We start from the raw sequence: 21,305 nt of genomic DNA, 5'->3' as shown, positions 1-21,305 counted from the left end.
ATTATCGGTTATATATACTCTATATACTATATAATCACCTGCTGGACATACATGGTAGTCAACTGAAAATGATTTGACGTTTGACAAAGAGCCACATTTTCTCTGAAAACTCATTAATTTCCTGTAAGGACTGGGTAGGTACTAATTACTACATTATACCTTCTGTTAGGCGTAGCTATAACTCTGATTACCTCTGAGGTTCGTCACTGGGAAATTATCCCTATGTCTAATGAGCACTAAACACCAGGTAACTTATGCAAATTATATTGACGGTTCTCTCATTCGTCTAGCAATATCGAACAGCTACCCTGCTTTCAGCACCGAATGTTAAAGTTGTACCCAATAATCTGAGAAATTAATTTACAATTTACAATTTCCCAGTTGGCAGATGCTTTTATCCAAAGCGACGTACACATGAGATTTTAATACAACACTAGTAAGGATCTAGTTAGGAGAGAACAACGAGAGTAAGTGCCATAAAGCTAAGTTCTGGTCCAATTTTTTTTTTTTTTTTTTGGATTACACAGTCCATCAGGTGAGAAGGTGTTCACTAAAGAGCTGGGTCTTTGAGAGGGACGGGGCGCCCCGGTGGCTCACCGAGTACAGCATGTACCATATAAGGCTCAGTCCTTCCCGCAGCAACCTGGGTTCGAATCCGGCCCGCGGTCATTTGCTGCATGTCCTCCCCTCTCTCTCTCTCCCATACCTTCCTGTCTCTCTCTCACTATCTCTGGCAAATAAAATGCCTAAAATAAATCTTTAAAAAAAGAATGAGAGGGACTCTGTGGGTCGAATGGAGTTTGGTAACTCGTTCCACCACTGAGGAAGAAGAGTCTGGATAGAGACTTAGGGCCTTGTTGTGGCGGCGCTCCTCGGCAGAGCGTAGCGGGCGGGAGGGAGAGTAGACCCGAATGAGGGAGTTCAGGTCGGTCGGAGCTGTTTTAGTTGCTGCTTTGTAGGCGAGCATCAAGGACTTGAACTTGATGCGGGCAGCGACTGGGAGCCAGTGGAGGGATATGAACAGCGGAGTGACGTGTGGTCTTTTGGGCCGGTTGAAGACCAGACGTGCCGCCGCGTTCTGGATCATCTGCAGAGGTTTGAGCGTACGTGCCGGGAGCGCTGCCAGGAAGGAGCTGCAGTAGTCAAGGCGTGATATTACAAGAGCATGTACTAGGAGTTGTGCTGCATGTTCAGACAGGTAGGGTCTGATCTTCCTGATGTTGTACAGGGCAAATCGACATGACCGAGCAACAGAAGCCACATGCTCCTTAAAGTGTACTTGTACTTGTTCAAGTTATGATGACTCACTAATTGCATAAATTGGATGTGATTGTCACTTAGCTGAGCTTCACTTTCTCATCTCTGTCCAGAGCTTGAAGATGTGGAGTTGATGGATGGAGGCAGCCGCTGTGCTGGCAGCCTGGTGGTGGGGTACCAGGAGGAGTGGATGCTGGTGGGTGAGTCCACAGCCTGGAGCCTGAAGCATGCTGCTATAGTGTGCAGACAGCTGGGCTGTGGCTCCGCTGTTTCAACCAAAGTGACTGATGTTTTAGCAAAGAAACCTGCGTGGCGTTTTTTCTCTGAATGCGATGGGTCGGAGTCTGCGCTGATGGACTGTGGAACCGTGAGGCTGTGGCCGTCGTCCTCTCTCATTGAGGTGGTCTGCTCAGGTGAGTCTAGGCTGCTAAAAATTTCAAAAAAATCTGCGAACATGGTCATAGTCTTATATCTTACTGGCACAGACCCTTGAGCTCCTCACTGTTGGTTTCTTGTAATTTTGATGATCAAAATTAAATCTTATTCCTAAATTGTGAAGTTGAGCTTCTGAACACATATCCCATTTACTTCAAATGGAATCAAAATATTGACCATAGGTAGGAATAGTAAAATATGAGTAATCTGGTTCTCATTTAACTAAAGACTTATTTTTGAAATGTTACTTGCTTAACTTTTTAATGAGCGGTGTACAAACAAAGTCTAGAGATCTGTGTGAGCTGTAATGGTATGATTCTACCAGAGGGTGGCAGTATGTAGTCTAGTTTTAAAAGCACAAGAAGGGGTCTGAGCTACACGTGTAGCTCCGCCCAACATGTAGCCCCACCCCAACTTCCAGCTGGCAGGATTTTATCATTTGTTAAAAAAAAACACCTTGATTTACACCCTCTTAAACTGACCCTGATCCACTCAGTGCTCTATGGTTATTGTTCAAGAGAGATTATAGAAAGAAATTGTACATTGACTCTTCCTGCTGTGTGTCTCCAGGCCACCAGGGGGCAGACGCCCAGGAGAGGGAACAGTGAGCTGGATTATTTTTACCTGGATGGTGCCAGCACTGAATCCAGGCAGAGAAAGGAGAGAGAGCAAGACGCTGTCATTAGGACGTATATCTACTGTTACTGGGAGGAAGACTGGGGTGGAGATGTGGTCATCACCAGTGAGAACTGGGCTACCAAGGCTGCATTAGTGCTCATGTTATCGTCTCAATCTTCTCCATAGTGCATATAGTGAACTCGCTGTATCCAAATCTCTCAGTTCTCAGATCAGTTTTAGGGATAGTCACGCTGCCTAGCCCCCATTAGTTATGACACCACTCAATAGACAGGGACTAAAACTACACAGAAATATCTCTCCATACTTTTCCAAAACATTTTGTGTAATTTCAAAATTTTTCCACATTTCTAGACCTGTGTAGAAATCCTGGTTTGTACACAGTATATGAAAAAAATCAAGATATGCTACATGCCAATGTCAACATACACCATATTACATTCAATCTATACTGAAGCCAGAACATGGGACATTGGCGGGTATCACCTTGTTGTGCTGCACATTTGATTACATACAGCAGTGATTCCCAAAGTGTGGGCCGCGGCCCGCTGGTGGGCCGTGAAGGTACTGCAGGTGGGCCGCGAGAGGTCATTTACAATAAATAAATAAAAAATGTTTTTAATTTTCAATTTTGTAATTAAGTTTGAAATTACAATAAAATATTTATGATTAAATATTTGCATTAAAAAAAGTTATCAGAACTATTAAAACAAAGCCATGGGATTTAAATTACGTGTTATTCTTCATTTATCCGACCTATTTTTGATCCGGCCGGAACGTATCTTATACCTCATCATTGGCGGGGGAAGAGTAAAAATGGTAAAAATTCTGTTTTTTCTTCATGTTGATATTGGGTTGGATATTGTGAAATTTTATGTATAAGCATTTTATTATCCAGTGTCAAACAGCCAGGATACGGGCTTAACAATTCACAATTTGCACTTAATTTCTTACACTTGTTGCTTTACAAATTGTTACGTGTATGTGGATGGATTATTAATTTGCACTGCTGCATTGCCGTATGCCCACGTTCACATGTTCTGTTTATGAAATAAAAAATATATAGGGAAATACTTCATCTTATTCTCGTGTGTTGATCAGAGTTGTGATTAAAGGGTTGGGTGGGCCGCGGAAGATTTTCAGATTTCAAACCGGGCCGCGGCATTCTTAAGTTTGGGAATGTATGGAGGTTTTCACCCCCATGTTTTCTGTTTAATAGGCTTTTTCACTATACTGATGAAGAATGACAATTCAATTCAAATGCAATATAGTCAGCCAGCCAACTGATTCAAAGATTTTTTGCGCGTCTACATGAAGCCCTTACAGTGTACCAACATTACTGATATTTCTGAACAAAGCAGGTAGTTGAGCCATTATGTTGAGATTTGTTCTACATGCAAGTCTTAAATTTGTCATGGTACCATTGAAAATAACTCTTTCATCTTCCAATGAAGAGTAGAATAGAAACTTGTTTCCAAATGGTTGAGTGCTCATTTTTAATGTTATTAATTGATTTCTCTGGTTAAATAAAAACATTATGTATGCTCTTCAGTTTGTATGTATGCTCTCGAATTGAATGCAAAATCAAGTAATCATCATAGCCATGGCATTTTTGGGAATGTTTGAATGCAAAAATACATTGAACATGCCCCCATACTCTGCAGGATTTCACAAAAACTAGCTAACTGATGTATGTTTTTTTTTTAAATGTCACGTTGTACTTAGCAGTCTTTGTGTTTACCGCACATCCTTGGTGTTTTAACGTAACATTAACGTTGTAATCCAAGCCGTGTTGTGGAGTAGGAACTCGATTCATGACAAGAAAAGCGCAGAGTCCCAGCTTTTATACAATAGAAATACTTTTTAATTTGATGGTTTATCACAGGCATCGTCGTTAACAAGATATTTAAAAATGCAGATTTCATTTTTCTCTCAGCTCAAACTGTCCATCTCTCATTCGCTCTCTCTGCGTCCCAGACGGTCACACGCACTTGCTCACTCAGTCGCACACACAGAAACTAAACACAAAGAAAAACAAAAGTGACTAGAGATTCTGCTGGATTAAAATCATTATATCCACCATTGACGCACCTCAAGAACACACACACACACACACACACCACTCCCTCTTTCCCTCTCTCTCTCTCTCTCTCTCTCACACACTCACACACACACACACACACACACACACAAAGAAAGGGCTGCGTCGAGTGGGACGGGACGGGGAAGGGGGTGGGGGTGGGGGGTTGGAGGTGGGTGACAGTGTCTGTAGTAACTTCTACCTGGACAAAGCCGAGATCCTGAGGAAGACAAAGACAAAAACATCAGCTTTTATTTTCTGACTTCTTCAGACCATTTAGATGAAGTGTCAAAGAAAAATATGAATCCTCCGTTTTCAGTGTGGACCAGCTTCTCATCGCTGAAAACCTTGTGACTCCAAATCTTTTGTTTTTCAATGTTTTAACTTCAATTGAAGGGTTATATGCTCTTCAGTGGAAACCCTTTCAAACCCCATCGGATAACTCAAAAATTCATTGGCATCAATCTAAAAACGAGGCTGTTTTTCTTTCGTTTCTGAACAGCTGACAAGTTTGGAGATAGGAGCTTTTCACCCGACAGTCACTTTATGTCACTTTGTGCGCACGTGTGTGTGTGTGTGTGTGTGTGTGACCATGTAACTCACTGTAGCTTGTCCTGTAGCAGCTCCAGCCTCTGCCGGTCGACGTAACGCGAGAAGAGCGAGAGCAGGTTGGGAGGGGTGAAGAGGGGAGGGGAGAGGGAGGAGGAGGGAACGCTCAGCAGCTCCCTCGTCACCGAAAACACCAACTCAGTCCTTGGGGGGGGGGGGGGGGGGGGGGAGAGGAGGTAGAGAGGGCGGTGGGAAAAGAAGTGAGAGGAAAGGAAGTTGAAGAAGTGAAAGGAGAGGAAGAGGAGTCGTGTTACAGTTTTGTCTCGCTAAACTAAAGCAGCACACACATCAACATGAGGACTGGATGACAGAGCAGTAAGCATCACTGACACACGCCGTGTCTCACCAGCGATTGTCGTCCATGAGTTGACAGTTGGGGTCGGAGCTCTGCATCCTCTCTCCTTCACTCAGGATGAGATACAGCAGTGTCACACCAAACTACAGAGAGAGAGGCGGTTACTTCAGCAGGTCCCAAAGCTTATACAACGTGTGTGTGTGTGTGTGTGTGTGTGTTATTCTGTGGTACTTAGGGGTGTATTATCATCGCTCTTTCTTTATTAGCTGGATTTTAGTGAGCGATGCAGGGAGATGACATCCTGAACTAACAACTCTGCACTGGATGAGATATCGGTGTTGGTAGGAATGCAAATGACTGGTCGGCTGGTCACTGGGCAATATGCTAGAGAAAAACACTTATGTTTCTATTGCTTGTTAATTTCATATCAACTCATATTTAATATTTATTAGGCTTACTAGAGGCAAACATAAGTCATCACTCATAAGTGGTTTGTACATGGGTTACACATTTTTAGCAGACACAAAAAAGGAGCTGTCAATCACATCTGTTTTTGGCTTCTTTTTAGATTAGACTAGAAAGAAAACTAAATAAATATATATATATGTTGATAGTGAAATTTGAAAATTGAAACTTCCCATCCCTAGGGGTATTATTGCCACTACCATATTATTATGGTAGTGTATACACCCGTGTTATTGAGTGTACAAATTACGGTAGTGTATATATTTCCGTTATCGGGTATACACGTTAATTTCGTGTCTACACCTACATTATCAGGTATGTACTTTAAAGTACTGTATACACCTGCTTTTTTCTGGTCAGTGTGTGTATTCTCTTGGTCTGGAGGACTGTGTGTGTTTATATAAATCTATATACACACCTTGTTGTGCAGTACTGTGGCCAGTTGGCCCTCGCTGCCCTGAAGCTCCTGCAGCAAGTCTGTGAGGGCGGGGCTTGACAACGACTGGATCACCACGGCAACCGGCTCCACCAACCAGCACAGCACCTGAACAGGAAGGGGAGGGACAGAGGATGGAGGGCGTTAGCTGGTTTGCTAACTGCAGGGTCCACATGCAGGTTGCAGTCCATCGGCATGGCATTTCTGTTGCTGTACCATTGCAAAGATTTATTAAAAACTATAATCTCTTCTCTCCATTTTATAGCTTTTATTTGACTGCCAGTATTTCAGCACATGAACAGCAAACCCCGACAACTGCTGCAGGGAAGCCCCGATTTGAATTTTACTGCAGGCGAGAGTGTGCGTTAAAGTTATTTACCTGGTCCTGCTTGTCCTTCTTGGCCAAGGCGGGAAGGTTGCGGGCAATCGCCATGACAACGGCGGCGGCCTGGGCCGGTGGCAAGAAGGGGAGGAGCCTGGAGACGAGACGCTTCCCCTTCCTCACCGACATGATCATCACGCACTGCTCATCGCTCACTCTGTTATCAGACAGGGAGAGAGAGTGAGTGTGTGTCTTTGTTCACATCCCTCCCTACATGTTGTCCCACTCATTGCTACAAATCCCACCCATCCATCCATTCATCTATCCCTCCCTCCCTGCCTTGTACCTGTCGTCCCACTCTTTCTCCCGTAGGGAGTTGCAGAGCTGCAGGGTGTTGGTTTTATGCTGCTCCAGCAGGGCCTCCCTCTCCTCCTCCGGCGTGTGGACGAAGCGCTTCTCAAAGTCCTGAACCTCCAACAGCAAGCTGTACATCTGGAGGACAGGGAGAGGGAGAGAGAGAAGAGGGAAAAACAGAGGGAAAGCAAGGAGGAAGGGATAAAGAGCAGGACATGGAGGCGCTTTAAGATCCGGATGAATTTCCCTCTCATTTTGGAGCTTTGATGAATCAGGTGCAGGAAGCAGTGCTAGCCATCTCTCTTTCCTCCTCCTCCTCCTCCTCTCACCTTCTCCACGGTGTAGAGGATCTGTCTCCTCTTATTCCAAACCTGCTTCTCTCTCTTCTCCTGGAGGTAGACAGACAGGCAGACAAACAGTTACTGGGAGATAATCGAACAAATAGCCAGTCACAGTCATAGTGCCGACCAAGGAAAAATATTTTACTATATTTCGACAAAACAGTTAAAAGATTAAGAAATGAAGAAATATTCAATAAAGAAAAAGCGAGTGAAAGAATGTATTTCTATGTATTTGCTATAGCCTGAAACACACTGAGACACAAATGAGTAAAAGAGTAGAAAAATACCAGCATTTTCTTTTTTTATGTCAGTGGTGTAAGTCAATGGGAAGCAGCACACAGTGGATGGAAAGTGGTTATGGAAAATGCACTGCACCTGCGTTCTTTTTAGAAAGTAGAGCAAAAGGCTCAACTTGCTTTTAAGGAGACCACATGATATGGACCCACTTTTTTGTGAGCTGACCAATCACAAGGCATCTCATTTGCTCCTCCATCACCAGAGTCATCAACTGGATAGAACCTCTGATTTCCATTTTCATATTTTCAGCACAAAATGAAGCTGAGGCGGAACTTTTGTTTAGTTTTTAGTGTGAACACACCCTTAGAAGAAGGTATAAAGAAACAGAGGAAATGCAGACAGACCTCATCATCGGTGCGAGTGGTCACCACAGCATCGATCATCTTGCGGGGGTTGTTGACGCTGGAGACTGTAAGCTTACCCAGAGAGCCTGCAAACTGAACTGTAGACAGACAAACACACTAATGTCAACATTCAATAGATATTAACTGCTTAACATTCACCACAATGTTTCAATTAAGTCTCATCAGAAATGAAATCCTGCGCAGGGATGTGATGAGGATGTCATCTGACCCGTGTGTGTGTGTGTGTGTGTGTGTGTGTGTGTGTGTGTGTGTGTGTGTGTACCTGGTCTGTAGGTGTGTTCAACCTTGGCAACCTGTGGAGTGATCAGTTTGGTGGTGTGCTCCTTCTTGCTGCTGTCTCTCTCTCTCTCCTGACGCTTCTCCATCTTCTCATAGTAGTTCTGTGCACACACACACACACACACACATACTTTGAGTCTTCGGTGAACCCCAACCACCTGACCAACTAATGACTGACTAACCATCTGTTAATACCACCAATGCTCATCTACATGTTCTGCATTAATTTCTGTGCATGTTACCTTCATCTAACCTGTCAATCAGTCCATGAAGATGTTGTATCTTTATTCATTTACTATATTTTTTCAATATGTTCAGTTGTTGTAATTAATTGTTGAATTATCTCCAGTACTGATATTGTTATTTTATTAAAGATAGAGACTGGACCTGAGATCTGGTCCAGTCAGTGTCGTTCACCTCTGATATGATGGAGATTCCTCCCTGATCACAGCTAGTCAATATGTTTTTTATTATTTTATATCAGATGTCTGACCAGAGAAATCATTCCAGTGTGGTGTGGGAGGATTTTACACAACAGTCTGTGAAACCTGCAGTGAAACCTACCCCACTCTGCCTTAAGGAGCTGCTAACCCACCTAAAACTATTTCATTAGTCTGGCTTTCAGTGCACTTTTAGTGTCCCATGATGGTCTGAATGCTGTTTCAGAGGCTTTTCCACCCTGACAAGAATACAATTCTGTTGGAAACAATGAATACTTATTTTTTTGGTATGAAAATTGTCACATTCTACTTAAATATTGCTGCAAAATATCCACTATCAGCAACTTAAATCCAAAAAAATGTCTATTTGCCTTTAAAAACCCATATCGGTCGAACCTTAGTGACTACTCCATTTGTCTTATTCTCATCCTACTCTTTGCTGCTGCGACAAGCCAATTTTGTCATTGCGTTCGTTGAAGTTTCTACCTACTCCAGCTGACCAAGAAGAGAACGAAGCCAATTAAGGAACCAAAAACCAACAAGATGGCTAACAAATGAACAAACAAACTAGATCAATGTCCAACCTGGTAGTAGTAGTCGTCCAGGTAAGGGTCGGTACTTTGCAGTTGCATCATCTGGATCTTGGCCACCCAGTCCTTCTCTCTCTGCGTCATCAGGTTGCTGTAGGGGTCCCTGCTCCTCCGGTCACACCCCACCCTGCCACGGTCCCTGGAGGGAGGTAGAGAGAGAGCGACAAGGACAGAGAGAGAGAGAGAAAGAAAGAAAGAGACAGAGAGAGAGATCTGTCGGGTTGCTATAGGTTCCTCTGCTTCTCGTCCCTTCCTTTTGTCAGCCTCTTTCTCTGCATGAGTGTGTGTAATTGTATAAATGTGAAGAAAGGCAGTGCCAAACCATCTCTAGATAAATAAAAAGGTAAAAAAATAGGAATACAGGCTGAATAACAGTCAGTTCTGTACACAGACAAACCCCATACATCTTTGTTACAATACAGCTGGATTATCATTTGGTAATGCAAACATCACTGAGGTTCAGGAAGTCATTTGGTCATTTATTTGTAGCATCGACATTTCTTTGTAGCTGGCTTGTATGTGGTTCCACACATTCAGGTGGTGCTAGAACAGAAAAGGCAAGACAAATGTATAAATGGATTCGCATTTCAAAATGTAACAAAAACCCAGTAAAGTGTAATTACAGCCGTAGCCCGGAAATGGACTACAAGTTCCACGATCTTGTGCCATTAAGCGTCTAGTCTGCTGGAAGAAACCAGACACAGTGCGGTCAGCAGTGACAACAATTGGTGCAATGTTTGTGCCAGACTGCAAGTTATGAAGTTATTTTGGGATCGACCCGACAAGCCTGGCTAGTTTGTTCATTATCTAGCCTCTACATAGTATATAATATAGCATAACATGTCTTTTTGATATTTTTGCCAACACTTTTCATCATCCTTAAAAGGAGAACAGGAGGGCACAGATCTATTCGCTAGGGTTATGACCACTAGTTATTATCATGGAAACTTCAGCATCTGATGGTGAAAAAGCGTATTTCTCCACTATACAGTAGGGCTGCACGATTATGGCTAAAATGGTAATCACGATTATTTTGCTCGATATTGTGATCATGATTATTTATCACGATTATTCATCCACTTTGTTTTATTGCACTTGAGCATTTTAAGTTAACCGAAATGCCTTCACATTCATAATGTATTTTATAAACCTATAAATAAAAAAACATTCAAATGTACAAATCTTTGAACCTGTGATTCCGGTGCACCGGGTCCGTTGTTTTTTTTTTCCGGGACCATCACCTCTGTAGCCTTAGTTTTTGGGCATTTGTATTCCAAGACACTTATTTTGTAAGAAGTCTGTTTGGGTGTTTGTGGGCTTTTATTTTGAAGTTTCCCGTAAGGACCCGCGGGAGAATTAGTGTAAATAAGGAAGTAGTACGTTTGCCTGTGTACCGCGTCTCTGGTTGGAGATTAAAAAGGAAATACTTTACCCCGTAACCCGTGCTTCATTGTATACTACACTTGGATCCAAGCTAATGGAAGAGTTTATACGCGCTTTGAAAGGTCGGCGGCAAACTGGGTCAAAATTCAAGTAATTTGAGTTTTGATTACGTTGACTAACCGTTGCAGCCCTACACCAGAGCAAGCTAAACCCAGCGTGAATAATCGCCCCCGGCCACAATCAATTAATTGTGGAAGCCAATATCGACATCGCGATTAATATACGATTAATTGTGCAGCCCTACTATACAGATGTTGAAACATTCATAATCAATGACAACTACAGTCACACAACAAAATGTTTTCCTCCACTGCAGAAGACGCGGTACCATGTGCCATCCCAGCTCTATTAGCGTACACACAGCAACACACACAAACACGCTTCCTTACCCTCCTCCTCTGCTCTGCATGCGCTGCGTGAGCATGCGGCGGTGCTGGGGGTGGAGGTGGGTGGTGTTGTGTCGGACGGGCGGGGTGTGGTTGAGGGGGCCGTGGGGAGGCGGCGGACCCATCCGGTGACCGTGTGGAGGCGGGGGCCCCCCGAAGAACGGCCTGAAGCCACCGCCGCCCGGTAACAAGGGAGGCGCCGGACCGCCGCGGGGAAAACCTGCCACCTGGAGAGAAAGAGGGAGAGCGACATAAAAAAACAGCAGAGAGAGAGAATGATTTGTTCCAAAATAGATATATATATATATATATAGCGTTTCTGAAACGAATTCCTCAAATATTCCTGGTTTCAATCTATTTTATTTATATTCTTTTCCTGTTACTGCTGCATTTACCCCATTTCCCCACAGGGATCATTAAAGTTTCATCTTATTCTCAAGGTATCGCTCAAATATATCCTCTGGTATCACTGTATTGCTATCTGAGGTCATTAGATTATAATAATGCAACTATGACTGGAGCGATACTGAGGCTGAGAGACGTTTGTGAGAGAGGGAATTTGTCGGTACATACCTGAATTGAAAAGAGCATGTGTGTGTGTTAGTGTCTAATGTGTATTAACCTGAGAGTTGAGCAGCTGGGCTCGTTGGATCTGAGACAGGACTGGACCGACGCCGGGAGGGAACGGGCCGCGACACAGAGGAGAGTTCTGCACACACACACACACACAGACAAAGAGAGAGAGAGAGAGAGTCCAGATCGTAACACAACTTGGAACCACGACAGATGAGAGGAATACAATCAGTTACCAAGAGAGAAGGGTGAGGCCTAACCGGTAAGTGGTGTTATGGAAGAAAGAGTGAATATGAGAGACAGAGGGAGCTGTGGGAGAGGTAGAGGAGGGAGAGAGGGGAGAGATTGTTTGGGAAGGGATGAGGGATAGAAAGAGAAGAGGGAAGCACGGAGGGACAGAATGATGAACGGACGGAGGATAGGGATTGATTGACGAATTGAATAAGCTGACTGCTAGCTGCAGCACCAGTGGTGTAAGGATAAGAAGAAAACACAGCAATGCTATAATGGGATATGGCTGCTGGTAAAAGATAGGCTATAGATAAGAACTGACACAAAATACCGGAAGTACTTATGTCAAAACAACTATTGACAACAACATAACAAATAAATCAAAGGTCTAAATTGACAGATTTACAGTTTGAAAGTGTTCACAATTTACAGATCAGTTTAAATTAGGTATGTTGGATATGAAAAAAGTGCATTGTTTGCTTTCCACATGATTTGGTTTGCAGACCCGATGTGCAAGCGTGCACCGCTAACTATTAATGGTCCGGTATAGAGACGGATTAACAGGTACAGAATGTGTCGCAAATCGGCTGACTTGTGTCCACTGACTTGTGACCACTGAGCCTGAGAAAGTGAACAGAGTCCCAGCAACCAGCTTGAACTGGTGTGAACGCAAAAGCGACAGAAAGTGCGGGGCGGACGGAGGAGAGGAAAGACTCACAGCTATATTGAGGAGGGTGTTGGGTGACAGACGCTCGGGGAAGGGAGGAGGGTATCTGTGCTGGACCGGGGCTCTCACATGAACCGCCGTGGGGTGGTGGATCTACAGACACATACACACACACACAAAATAACAAACACACACATACAGATTGCACACACACAGAAGAAGAGGGAAAAGGTTAACATTTACACTACAAACTACATGGGGAGAGGTTTCACAAACAACTATATGTCAGTATTTCTTTCACTATAACAGTATTTCATACAAAACAGCTTGGTCTCAAAGTTAAAAAGCAACATTGCTCATCCTAATCACCTCAAAATATTGCCCATGTATCTTTGGCTTAAGACAAGGACAATTACAGCGACTGTCCATTCAGTTGCTTCAACTGAACAGAGTAGGGAAATGGGGAAGAGGAAAAGGGCATAAGAAAGAATACAATAAGAAAACAATGAGTGGAGAAAATAAATTGTCCCCCATTAACCTGGTGATTAAGGGCGTGGCTCATTGGCTGTTTGGGCGGAGTCCCGATAGGCACGGCCCTCACCGGAGGGGAGCCAATCACAGGGGAGGAAGACCGTGGAGGCGGGACCCTCTCTGACAAGTCCCGCCCCTCATCACTTCTAATTGGAGGAGGCCGCTTGGGAAGGCCGACCTCCTTGATGATAGACATTAATGGACTATCCTAGAAGAGGGGGGAGAAAAGGACAAAATAGAATGAGAAAACTACAACAAAGTCACCAGCTTAGTAAGTCCTATCCACACTAACTCTACTGTGTAATATTGCCTATTATATTATATAGCAAACATCATCATGCTCCATTACAATTTCAGCAAACTTTATACTCATTCCCAAATGTTGAGCACTGTCTAGCATCAAGTTGTTTTGTATGACTAATTTTACCACCACAAACAGCATTGCAGAAGTTTTTCTAGCATTTTAAAACACATAAATAAAAAAAAAAAACCTGCTTGGTAAACCTTTTTCAAATTCAGTATACTGAATTACTAACTGATTAACACCATGTGCTGGTGTATTCAGATACAGGGCAAGAGAGAGAAATAAGAGTGACATATGAAAAGCAGGGGTCACACTGATTTCCATTTTGGCCTTAAATTAACAATTCATACAAATGTTTTAAACAGAAAAGTAGGCTTTTACTCTTTCCAGTCATTCAAGAGAGGCAAGTATGAAACCACGGCAGTTTTCCAGGAATCTGTCAAGTCTGACTTTGGTGAAGTGACAGGCCAGCTATTAGGTTGAGTCCAGTAGTGAGGGAGTAAACAACGCTAAAAAATGTTACTTGAGTTCATGTGCGTCTGTTCTCTTCTACTGCTTTGCTATGAGACAAAACAGACAGGCTGGTCCCAGCTGGTCCTCCCATCGCTGTAGTTCTGCACTGTTTGAAGCCACTTTGTTCAGGATTCCTGCACATCTTTGCTTGTCACGGTCCAGGACTATTCCCTGACACATTGCACAATTTTCGTGACAAATATTTGTCTGTGTCTAATGTTTAAATGTTGTTTTTGTTAAATTGCTGATATCAATAGATCAGGCCTTCTATTTGGTTCACTACCACTTCACGGACTTGGAAATGTGTTACTTGGTATATTACTCCTCCGAAAAGACTACTATTCCTTCAAAATGCTAGACAACAGCAGCAGCCAAGCTTGACATTAATCACTTCGCCAACTGAAACAAAAAAATTATACAAAAATCCAGATGACATTTCAGAAACTTTTTGGATATGCAGAATCTTTCTCTCTCTTCCAGGCATCAAAAACATTTGTCCAATTTCATGACTTTTAAATGTTTCTAAGACTGTAGGAACCCTGTTTGTGGTTACTATTATTCATTATTAGGTGTTTGGGAGGCTCTGTGGGTTTGTTTGTTCGTGTGTAATGCTTTTTGCAACGCGCACTGCTTAGGATAATTACGGTATGCGATGTTTAGGCAGCACAGAGCCCCAGAGCTCTGCCTAAGGGAAATCCAGTGTGCGCTCGTACACCAGGCAGTACGGTAGAAGTCAAACAAGCATCAACCAACTGGAGTCTGGTGCGCTGTACATCCACATACCAGGAAGTGGCTCTGTGATTTTCTAACTGTATTAGCTAAGTCAACACATGAATTAAATATTTTGTTCAGCGATTCTCTTTGTTCCAACACTGTGCCGCCACAGCACTTTGGTGTTAACAGGAGTTTTAAAGTCACATAGTTACACTCCAATTATGCAAACGTTTTGCAAAGCACAGTGAAAACTTTCCATTTGTGCTTTTCCTCCTACTTTTTCTCAAAGTACAATGACCTTACAAGATGCCTGGGTGGCAGCTCAAGAAATCCTTTCACATGCATCCGCCCTTGTGGCGAGAGATTTCTATGCTACGGACATTATTCCACAGCTAGGTGTTTCAGAGGAGAGCAGGTGTTACTGACACCATGGACAGTGAAGCTGAAGATGTGAAATATAGGAAAGAGGGTGTCACTTGACCAAACACCCAATCGCTCAAGTTATGTTTCGAACCAAACCGAAAGTTCAGCCAGACATGGGAGCCCAGTGTTTTGAAGAAAATACAAACAGAGCAGAGCAAGTGTCCCTCACCTCCATGTGTGTGACCAGTCCAGGGGTGACACTGACCGGCCCAAAACCCATACTGTTCTCCCAGATACTGTGAGAATTCATCTGAGAGAGAAAAGTGAGAGGGAGAGAATGGAAAGATGAATTGGAGTATCCTCGACCAAAGAGATTCTAGATAAAGGAGCTCTACATAAAAGTCACAGAGGTGATCCGGTCGCTCGGTCAGTCGGTTACACACAGCACATATTTGACAACATGGGTTCAAATCTGAGGTGTGACTTCTACCGCTATTCCACCTATCCTGTTTCACACTTCACTGTCATAAAAAAACAAGTGGGCACACTAGTGTTCCAGACAGTAGGTAACAGTGTTGTTTACCAGTCAAGCCTGAGAACCCACTGTTGAAATGAAGCAATAAGGGATAAAACATAGAAATAAGACACTTAAGATAGGACAGGCCCTAAACGACCAAGTGATTTCATGTGTCTTTGGTTGTGATTTTACCATCCCAGACAAAATTTTCACATCATGGGCAGATGTTTTGGTTGTGAATGACAGTAAGCAGTCTTGGGTGGTTTAATGTGATGTGGCGGAGGACCGATGATGAAATGCTCCTGTGTCAAGTTCTGGTTCTGGTACCGTCAGAAATTATGTGTCATAAAGGTGTGGTCTGACTGGTTTTATGTCGTACTAATAACTTTATTTAACTCCACTGAGTAACCAACACATACTACATACACACACTAGTGTGCAGCTATGGATGCAAACGATAAACATGTCAAAATGGAAAAGAAGGCCGATGGCGGATGCAAGACTCAGCCTTGTCACACAAAATGACAACAGAACGAGCTGCGTCTCGTGCATTTGGACAAGGCTGGTATCAACATTTAAGCTTGGGTCCTATTGCTTAATTTGACAGGCAATAAACACAAAAGATGATCAAAATAGCACCGTTTGCAGTGAGCTTACAACAAACTGGTACACAGAATAATAGATAAGACACAGACGGCCAGTTAGAAACCAACCTGGCCCATGGGAGCAGTCCCTCTGCGCAGTAAGTGCTGCTGCTGTTGGTAGCTTAGCATGGACGGGGGAGGAGGGCCATGAGGGAGGACTGGAATAGAGCAGAGTACAGTAGAACAGCATAGATTACAATAGAGTGCAATAGAGCTGTGTACAGGACAGTGCAGCAGAGTAAAGCGCAGCGGACTGTTTGATGTGTCTGAGGGGAAATCAGTTTCATAAATGACACCTAAAAAACTAAAGAGGGTGCATGAAACATACAGGTTACATAAAGCTTGGGTCTATATGGTCATTACATAAAAAAAACTAGCTAGATACTGCCTTCTGGTCCTCGAGGGCCGGTGTCCTGCAGGTCTTTGTTCCTCCCTGATAGTTAATCTTGGTCTGTAGGAACAAAAACCTGCAGGACACCGGCCCTCGAGGACCGGAATTGAGTGCCTAGGAGCAGCAGTGAACCCAGCGCTTAGCAGGAGGAATGCAAAATGGCCATAAATGTAAGCTGAGACATCACAGGAAAAAAAGGGAATATAGCATATCATTCACCATCATCATTACTATCACACCCACAATCTTTACTATGAACACCATCAACAACTTTGTCATGATGCTGCCGCCTTGGCCAGGTCTCTCTAGCGGACATCAGCACCGCCACCACCCTCATCCTCACCTGAAGCGGAGGGCCCAGCAGGCAGCTGGTGCTGGGGGTGATGGGGAGGCGGGTGAGGGTGAGCAGGATGTGGGATGGAGGAGGGCAGGGGCAGGCTTCTGGATCGGTCTAGCCCTGGCAGAGCGCTTAGGCCGGACCCCGGTGGGCCGGGGGAAGGACCGGGCGCCTCGGCCGCCCCGACCCCAGCGATGGCCGGGTCGGCCCCCAGGATGAGTCGGGCCAGGGACTCGGCCAGGTCTGCTCCCCGTCCTCGATCCTCCAGACCTGGGGGGTGAAAAGACAGTATTAGTCTGGATATTTACATAGATTTATTATTAATGATATTATTATCATGACTATAATCGTCATCAGGGTGGGAAATTAACTCCAATAACTGCCAATTGCTTTACCACCAGCCAATGTAAATTTTGTTTGTCCAGTTTACCAGTCAATTCAGCCTGTTGCCAACGGGCTGAATTGACTGCACTCTCTTGAACAAAAAAATAAAGTCTAGCTGATTGGTAAAACCAAAAGCGGTTAGTGATTTCTGAAATCTACCAGCCATTGTGCCCGGAGGACAAGAAAAATGAAATACTGTTTACAATAATTATATATTATGATCGAGACAAAACACAAATTATTGGAAAAAGCAGGAATACTGGGATCTCCCAGAGAAATAAACAGCAGTTACGAGTCCAGAAGGCCTCATTGCCATCAACATTACTCTGATCACCATCACTGACCTGGCGGAGGCAACCCAGAGGAAGAGGAAGACGAGGAGAGGTTAAGCGAAGGGAGGGAAGATGGGAGGGGGAGACGGCCGGCAGGGGGGGGAAGATGGATGGAGGATGCGTTGCCTGCTCCTCCCATAGCTGACTCTCCTCCCATCCCACCTCCTCCACCACCTCCTCCTCCTCCCAAGCCCAGCCCCGCTCCAAGCCCAGCCCGTTGGTCGAGCTCGGCGAGACGCTTGTGCTCCTCCTGCCAGTCGTCATCTGGGGGAGGCAAGGAGCCAGAAAGACAGGTTGTCACTCACCACGGCAATGCGTCATCTGCCTTCAGAGACCGTCAACCTCTTACACTCATTCTTGGGCCTTTTTTTCTCTCCCTCAAAGCTTTGGCTAACTGGTTCAAAGGTGATTCCACGGTCACAGTGGCATGCAGTCTGCTCGAGGGTGAGCAACAAAAAAACATGGCTCTGAGTCATCGGCTACATCAAAGTGGCCTCTGTGTCTGTGGGACCCGGCTCATTCAAATATGCAGGTTGACTAAGAGCGTTCTCGTTCACAGAAATGGCCTCGGAAGCGGCTCATAAAAACATAGCTCAGCTCATAAAAGTGAAAAGAAAAATGGAGAAGAATATTATATTCCTGAGGACAATAAGAGTACCTGATATGTGTGAGGACTATTCGGGAGAAGTAAGGACAGTTTTTGGCCTCAATAATTTTAAAGGAAAAATTCCCCCTCTGATATTCCTACACTGTTATGTGTCATCAATCTGTGATGATCAACGCATTCTGCATTCCATATTTCATGTGTTGTAATTTACTTTTCTGGTGTACCGGCTTCCCTCAATCTGCCTCGTCTGCATCAGTTAGCGATTTCCTACATTTCCCAGAATGCCTTTCCACAACTAAATAGTTTTATCTCCACTGATGTGCACATGCTTAGCTAAGAAATGATAAAAAAAGGTGTGCCTCTAATATCTCAAAATCCCCAAAATCTGATGCAAGCGCTTTTTGGATGAACTGAAAGTTGTTCATCATTTATTAGATCAGCTTCCTGCAAACCTGAACCATCCATTTCAAATGAAGTATTTATTAGTGAGGGTTGGAGCACTGATTGTGCTAAATCTCACGAGTACAGTGATACAAACGTGTTTTATGTGTGACTCACCGATGGCCCCCGCTCCGAAGGTGTCGTCATTGAACTGATCAATGTCATCTTCTTCCTCTACCTGTCCCTCCTCTTCCTCCTCCAACGTACAGTCTTCATCCAGGGACTGCAGAAGAGAAAGGGAAGGGGGGAGAGAGAGGAAAAGAGGAAGGGGAAGGGAACGGATGGAGGGAAGGGGAACAACAAGAGAGGGGGAGGGAAGGATGAAGAGAGGTGGAGGGATGAAGGAATGGGGGGAGGGAAGGAGAGGGAGAAAGGACACGAAGGGAGGCATGGTAAAAGAGGGGGGGAATAAGAAATGGATGGAGGGAGAGAGCAGAGGGAGGGAGGAGGTAAAGAGGAAAGGAGGAAGTGATAGGAAATGAGTGGAGGGAGGGAGAGATAAACCAGAAAGGACAGGCGGTGAGAGAAAGGGATGCAGAGGGAGAGAGACATAGAGAGAGGAGAAGAAAGAAGAATAAGTATGCCATTATTTGACCTGACAGTCTATTTGTGCTGAAAGGAATCGGGTTGTGAGGGGAATACAAGAAATGATGTGGGCTAGTAGAAGAACGCTCATTACAAGCAGCCTAAACAAAAGTCTCTAATGCTGTGTTTGGCACAGCTGGGGAAGTTTACCACCTCCAAGGTAAATGGATCGCACAAGGACCAGACAGTGTTGTCTGAAGCGCTTGCACTGGTGCAGCTAAAATACACACCAGACATGTATTGACATAAGGAATTCTCCCAAGGTCATATGTTCAGCTGTTTTGAATGCTTGCCTCTTAAGATCGGTTACACATCAGCCCCATCACTGATGGTCAACAAAGGCTGGAGTTACACAGGTAAAAAAAATAAAACAGTTTTCTGTTTTTTTCAAAGAGATATGATTCTCTCTTCGCTCTTCGTAGCCATCCTACAGAGGTAAACTGCATGGATTCAAATCTTTCTCCATTTAGACAGCCATACAGAGATCAAATCTGTGCCTAAAAGGGCTCAGAAAACATTTTCATGTCTGTATAAATGCAGCCAAAACCATTTTCCGGCACTTTTTACTACTGATATCTGGAACCAGCCGCAGAATTAACGCGATATAACTGTTTTTAATGTGCCAAGACTTGATTGATCCACATAATATCGCTCATAAATAATGATCCACAAGTAAGTGATCAAACTCTTGTCTGTCGGTCATTCATGAGCCCACACAGTGAAAGGGTCATCTCTACCTTGATTGGTTCGAGTGACTCCTGTGTAACTCTGTAGACTTAAGACAGTGATACACAGGGCAAGTCTTTGGAAAACTGATGGGCAGCAGTGGCCAATTACTCCCCTCAGCATTGCTGCTTTAACCCCAAAGGTGAATAATCTAATAGCGATTTCCCATCAAATAATTGCACAGATTTGTCCCTGTGTCTCCCTTTGCTACTCATTGTGCAAGTATTGCCTACCTACCCCAGATTGCAAAGTGTCTCCCTGTATGTTTCTTAAAACATATGAGACCTAAACTGGGCCACAGGCCTGAACTTTGTGGATCCCTACCTTTAGGGAATCATGCAACACAGACTCAAATTGGACTGGAAAAGTGCATGTAATCCACTAACGTTACCTATCCGTTGCTTCTAATGCCACGGAACGGTAACCCAAAGCAATACTTATCACAGTGATTTAAACCATTTTTAAAACTAGTTGGTATGTATGAGGTCATATATGAGGTCGTGAATACCGTCCATGTAATCAATCAGTCGCATAAGATAGCTAGCTCAGGTTAGCATGATAACATTACAGCTGAGATCTCTAGTAACGTTACTAGGCTGATCCGCTAGTTATGCAAGCACGTTTCACAAAGTTGGATGTAAGATTTGAAGATGTTTAGTGGCAGTTAGAGTGAAATATAAGACCAACTTCACAACTGAATTAAACGTGAACATAAAAAACAACAGTAACGTTAGACCCTATCAGAATATGGGTCTGCGTGACTGGGCATGGTTTGTCACCGGACAAACTACAACAGTGCAAGACCTCTACAACGGAACTCGATGCTTAAAAATGTTACATTCAAGTGCAGTCGCGCCTTTTGAACAATCCAGTTTATATAAAATAATCCAAGACATTTTAAGAAACGCAGACAGCCTACGGGCAGCGAGACCGTCCGTTAGCCACAATGCTAATGCTGGCTAATGCTGACGTTACATCACGCAAGACCCACGTTGATAGCGTGCCGTCTAGCCTCAGCTAGACCAAATTGAGTCTGGACATAACCCGTAACACACCCTGGTCTTTCATTCCTGAGATTAAAATAGTAAATAGTAAGCCTAGCCTGGTCACCAAGGGCAGAAATGTGTTTACCCTACCCCGGGGCTCATGCTACGAGGAAAGCACGGCGCTTCACAGGCCGCCAACCGAATTGAAATTGGCAGTCGCATAAACAATGGACAACATTCGCCACAGAAATCACACGCAAACACGAAATACAACCAACTCTCAATGAAACCTCATAAATGATACCCAATAAAGAAGCTGAGGGTTTTATTACAGTATTCTCTCACCTGAAATCGAAACATCTATCTTCAGGCTTTCAGGAAAACAGCGAATCTCCCAAGTGCATCGGGAGCGAGGCGGCGCGCAAATTA

The 21,305-nt window shown here is 44.0% G+C and overlaps 1 protein-coding gene across 1 annotated transcript; it reads right to left on the bottom strand.

The window, feature by feature from the left end:
* Positions 1-4,154: 4,154 nt before the first annotated feature.
* patl1 (PAT1 homolog 1, processing body mRNA decay factor) lies at positions 4,155-21,291 on the bottom strand. Its single transcript, XM_071899404.2, has 20 exons — positions 21,222-21,291; positions 18,697-18,802; positions 17,544-17,795; positions 16,822-17,085; positions 16,157-16,245; positions 15,156-15,236; positions 13,040-13,240; positions 12,553-12,654; positions 11,653-11,739; positions 11,034-11,257; positions 9,196-9,340; positions 8,155-8,272; positions 7,872-7,969; positions 7,219-7,278; positions 6,882-7,027; positions 6,593-6,752; positions 6,196-6,321; positions 5,364-5,455; positions 5,012-5,161; positions 4,155-4,628 (listed from the first exon to the last, which is right to left on the bottom strand). Exons 1-20 carry the CDS (start codon positions 21,234-21,236, stop codon positions 4,607-4,609), a joined length of 2,538 nt encoding a protein of 845 aa, XP_071755505.2. The 5' UTR covers positions 21,237-21,291; the 3' UTR covers positions 4,155-4,606.
* Positions 21,292-21,305: the final 14 nt, after the last annotated feature.

This window comes from Centroberyx gerrardi, chromosome 3 (assembly GCF_048128805.1).
Source record: "Centroberyx gerrardi isolate f3 chromosome 3, fCenGer3.hap1.cur.20231027, whole genome shotgun sequence".
NCBI classification, from domain to species: Eukaryota; Metazoa; Chordata; class Actinopteri; order Beryciformes; family Berycidae; genus Centroberyx; species Centroberyx gerrardi.
Note: the sequence above shows the minus strand (reverse complement) of the source record. Positions and strands in the feature narration are given on the sequence as shown.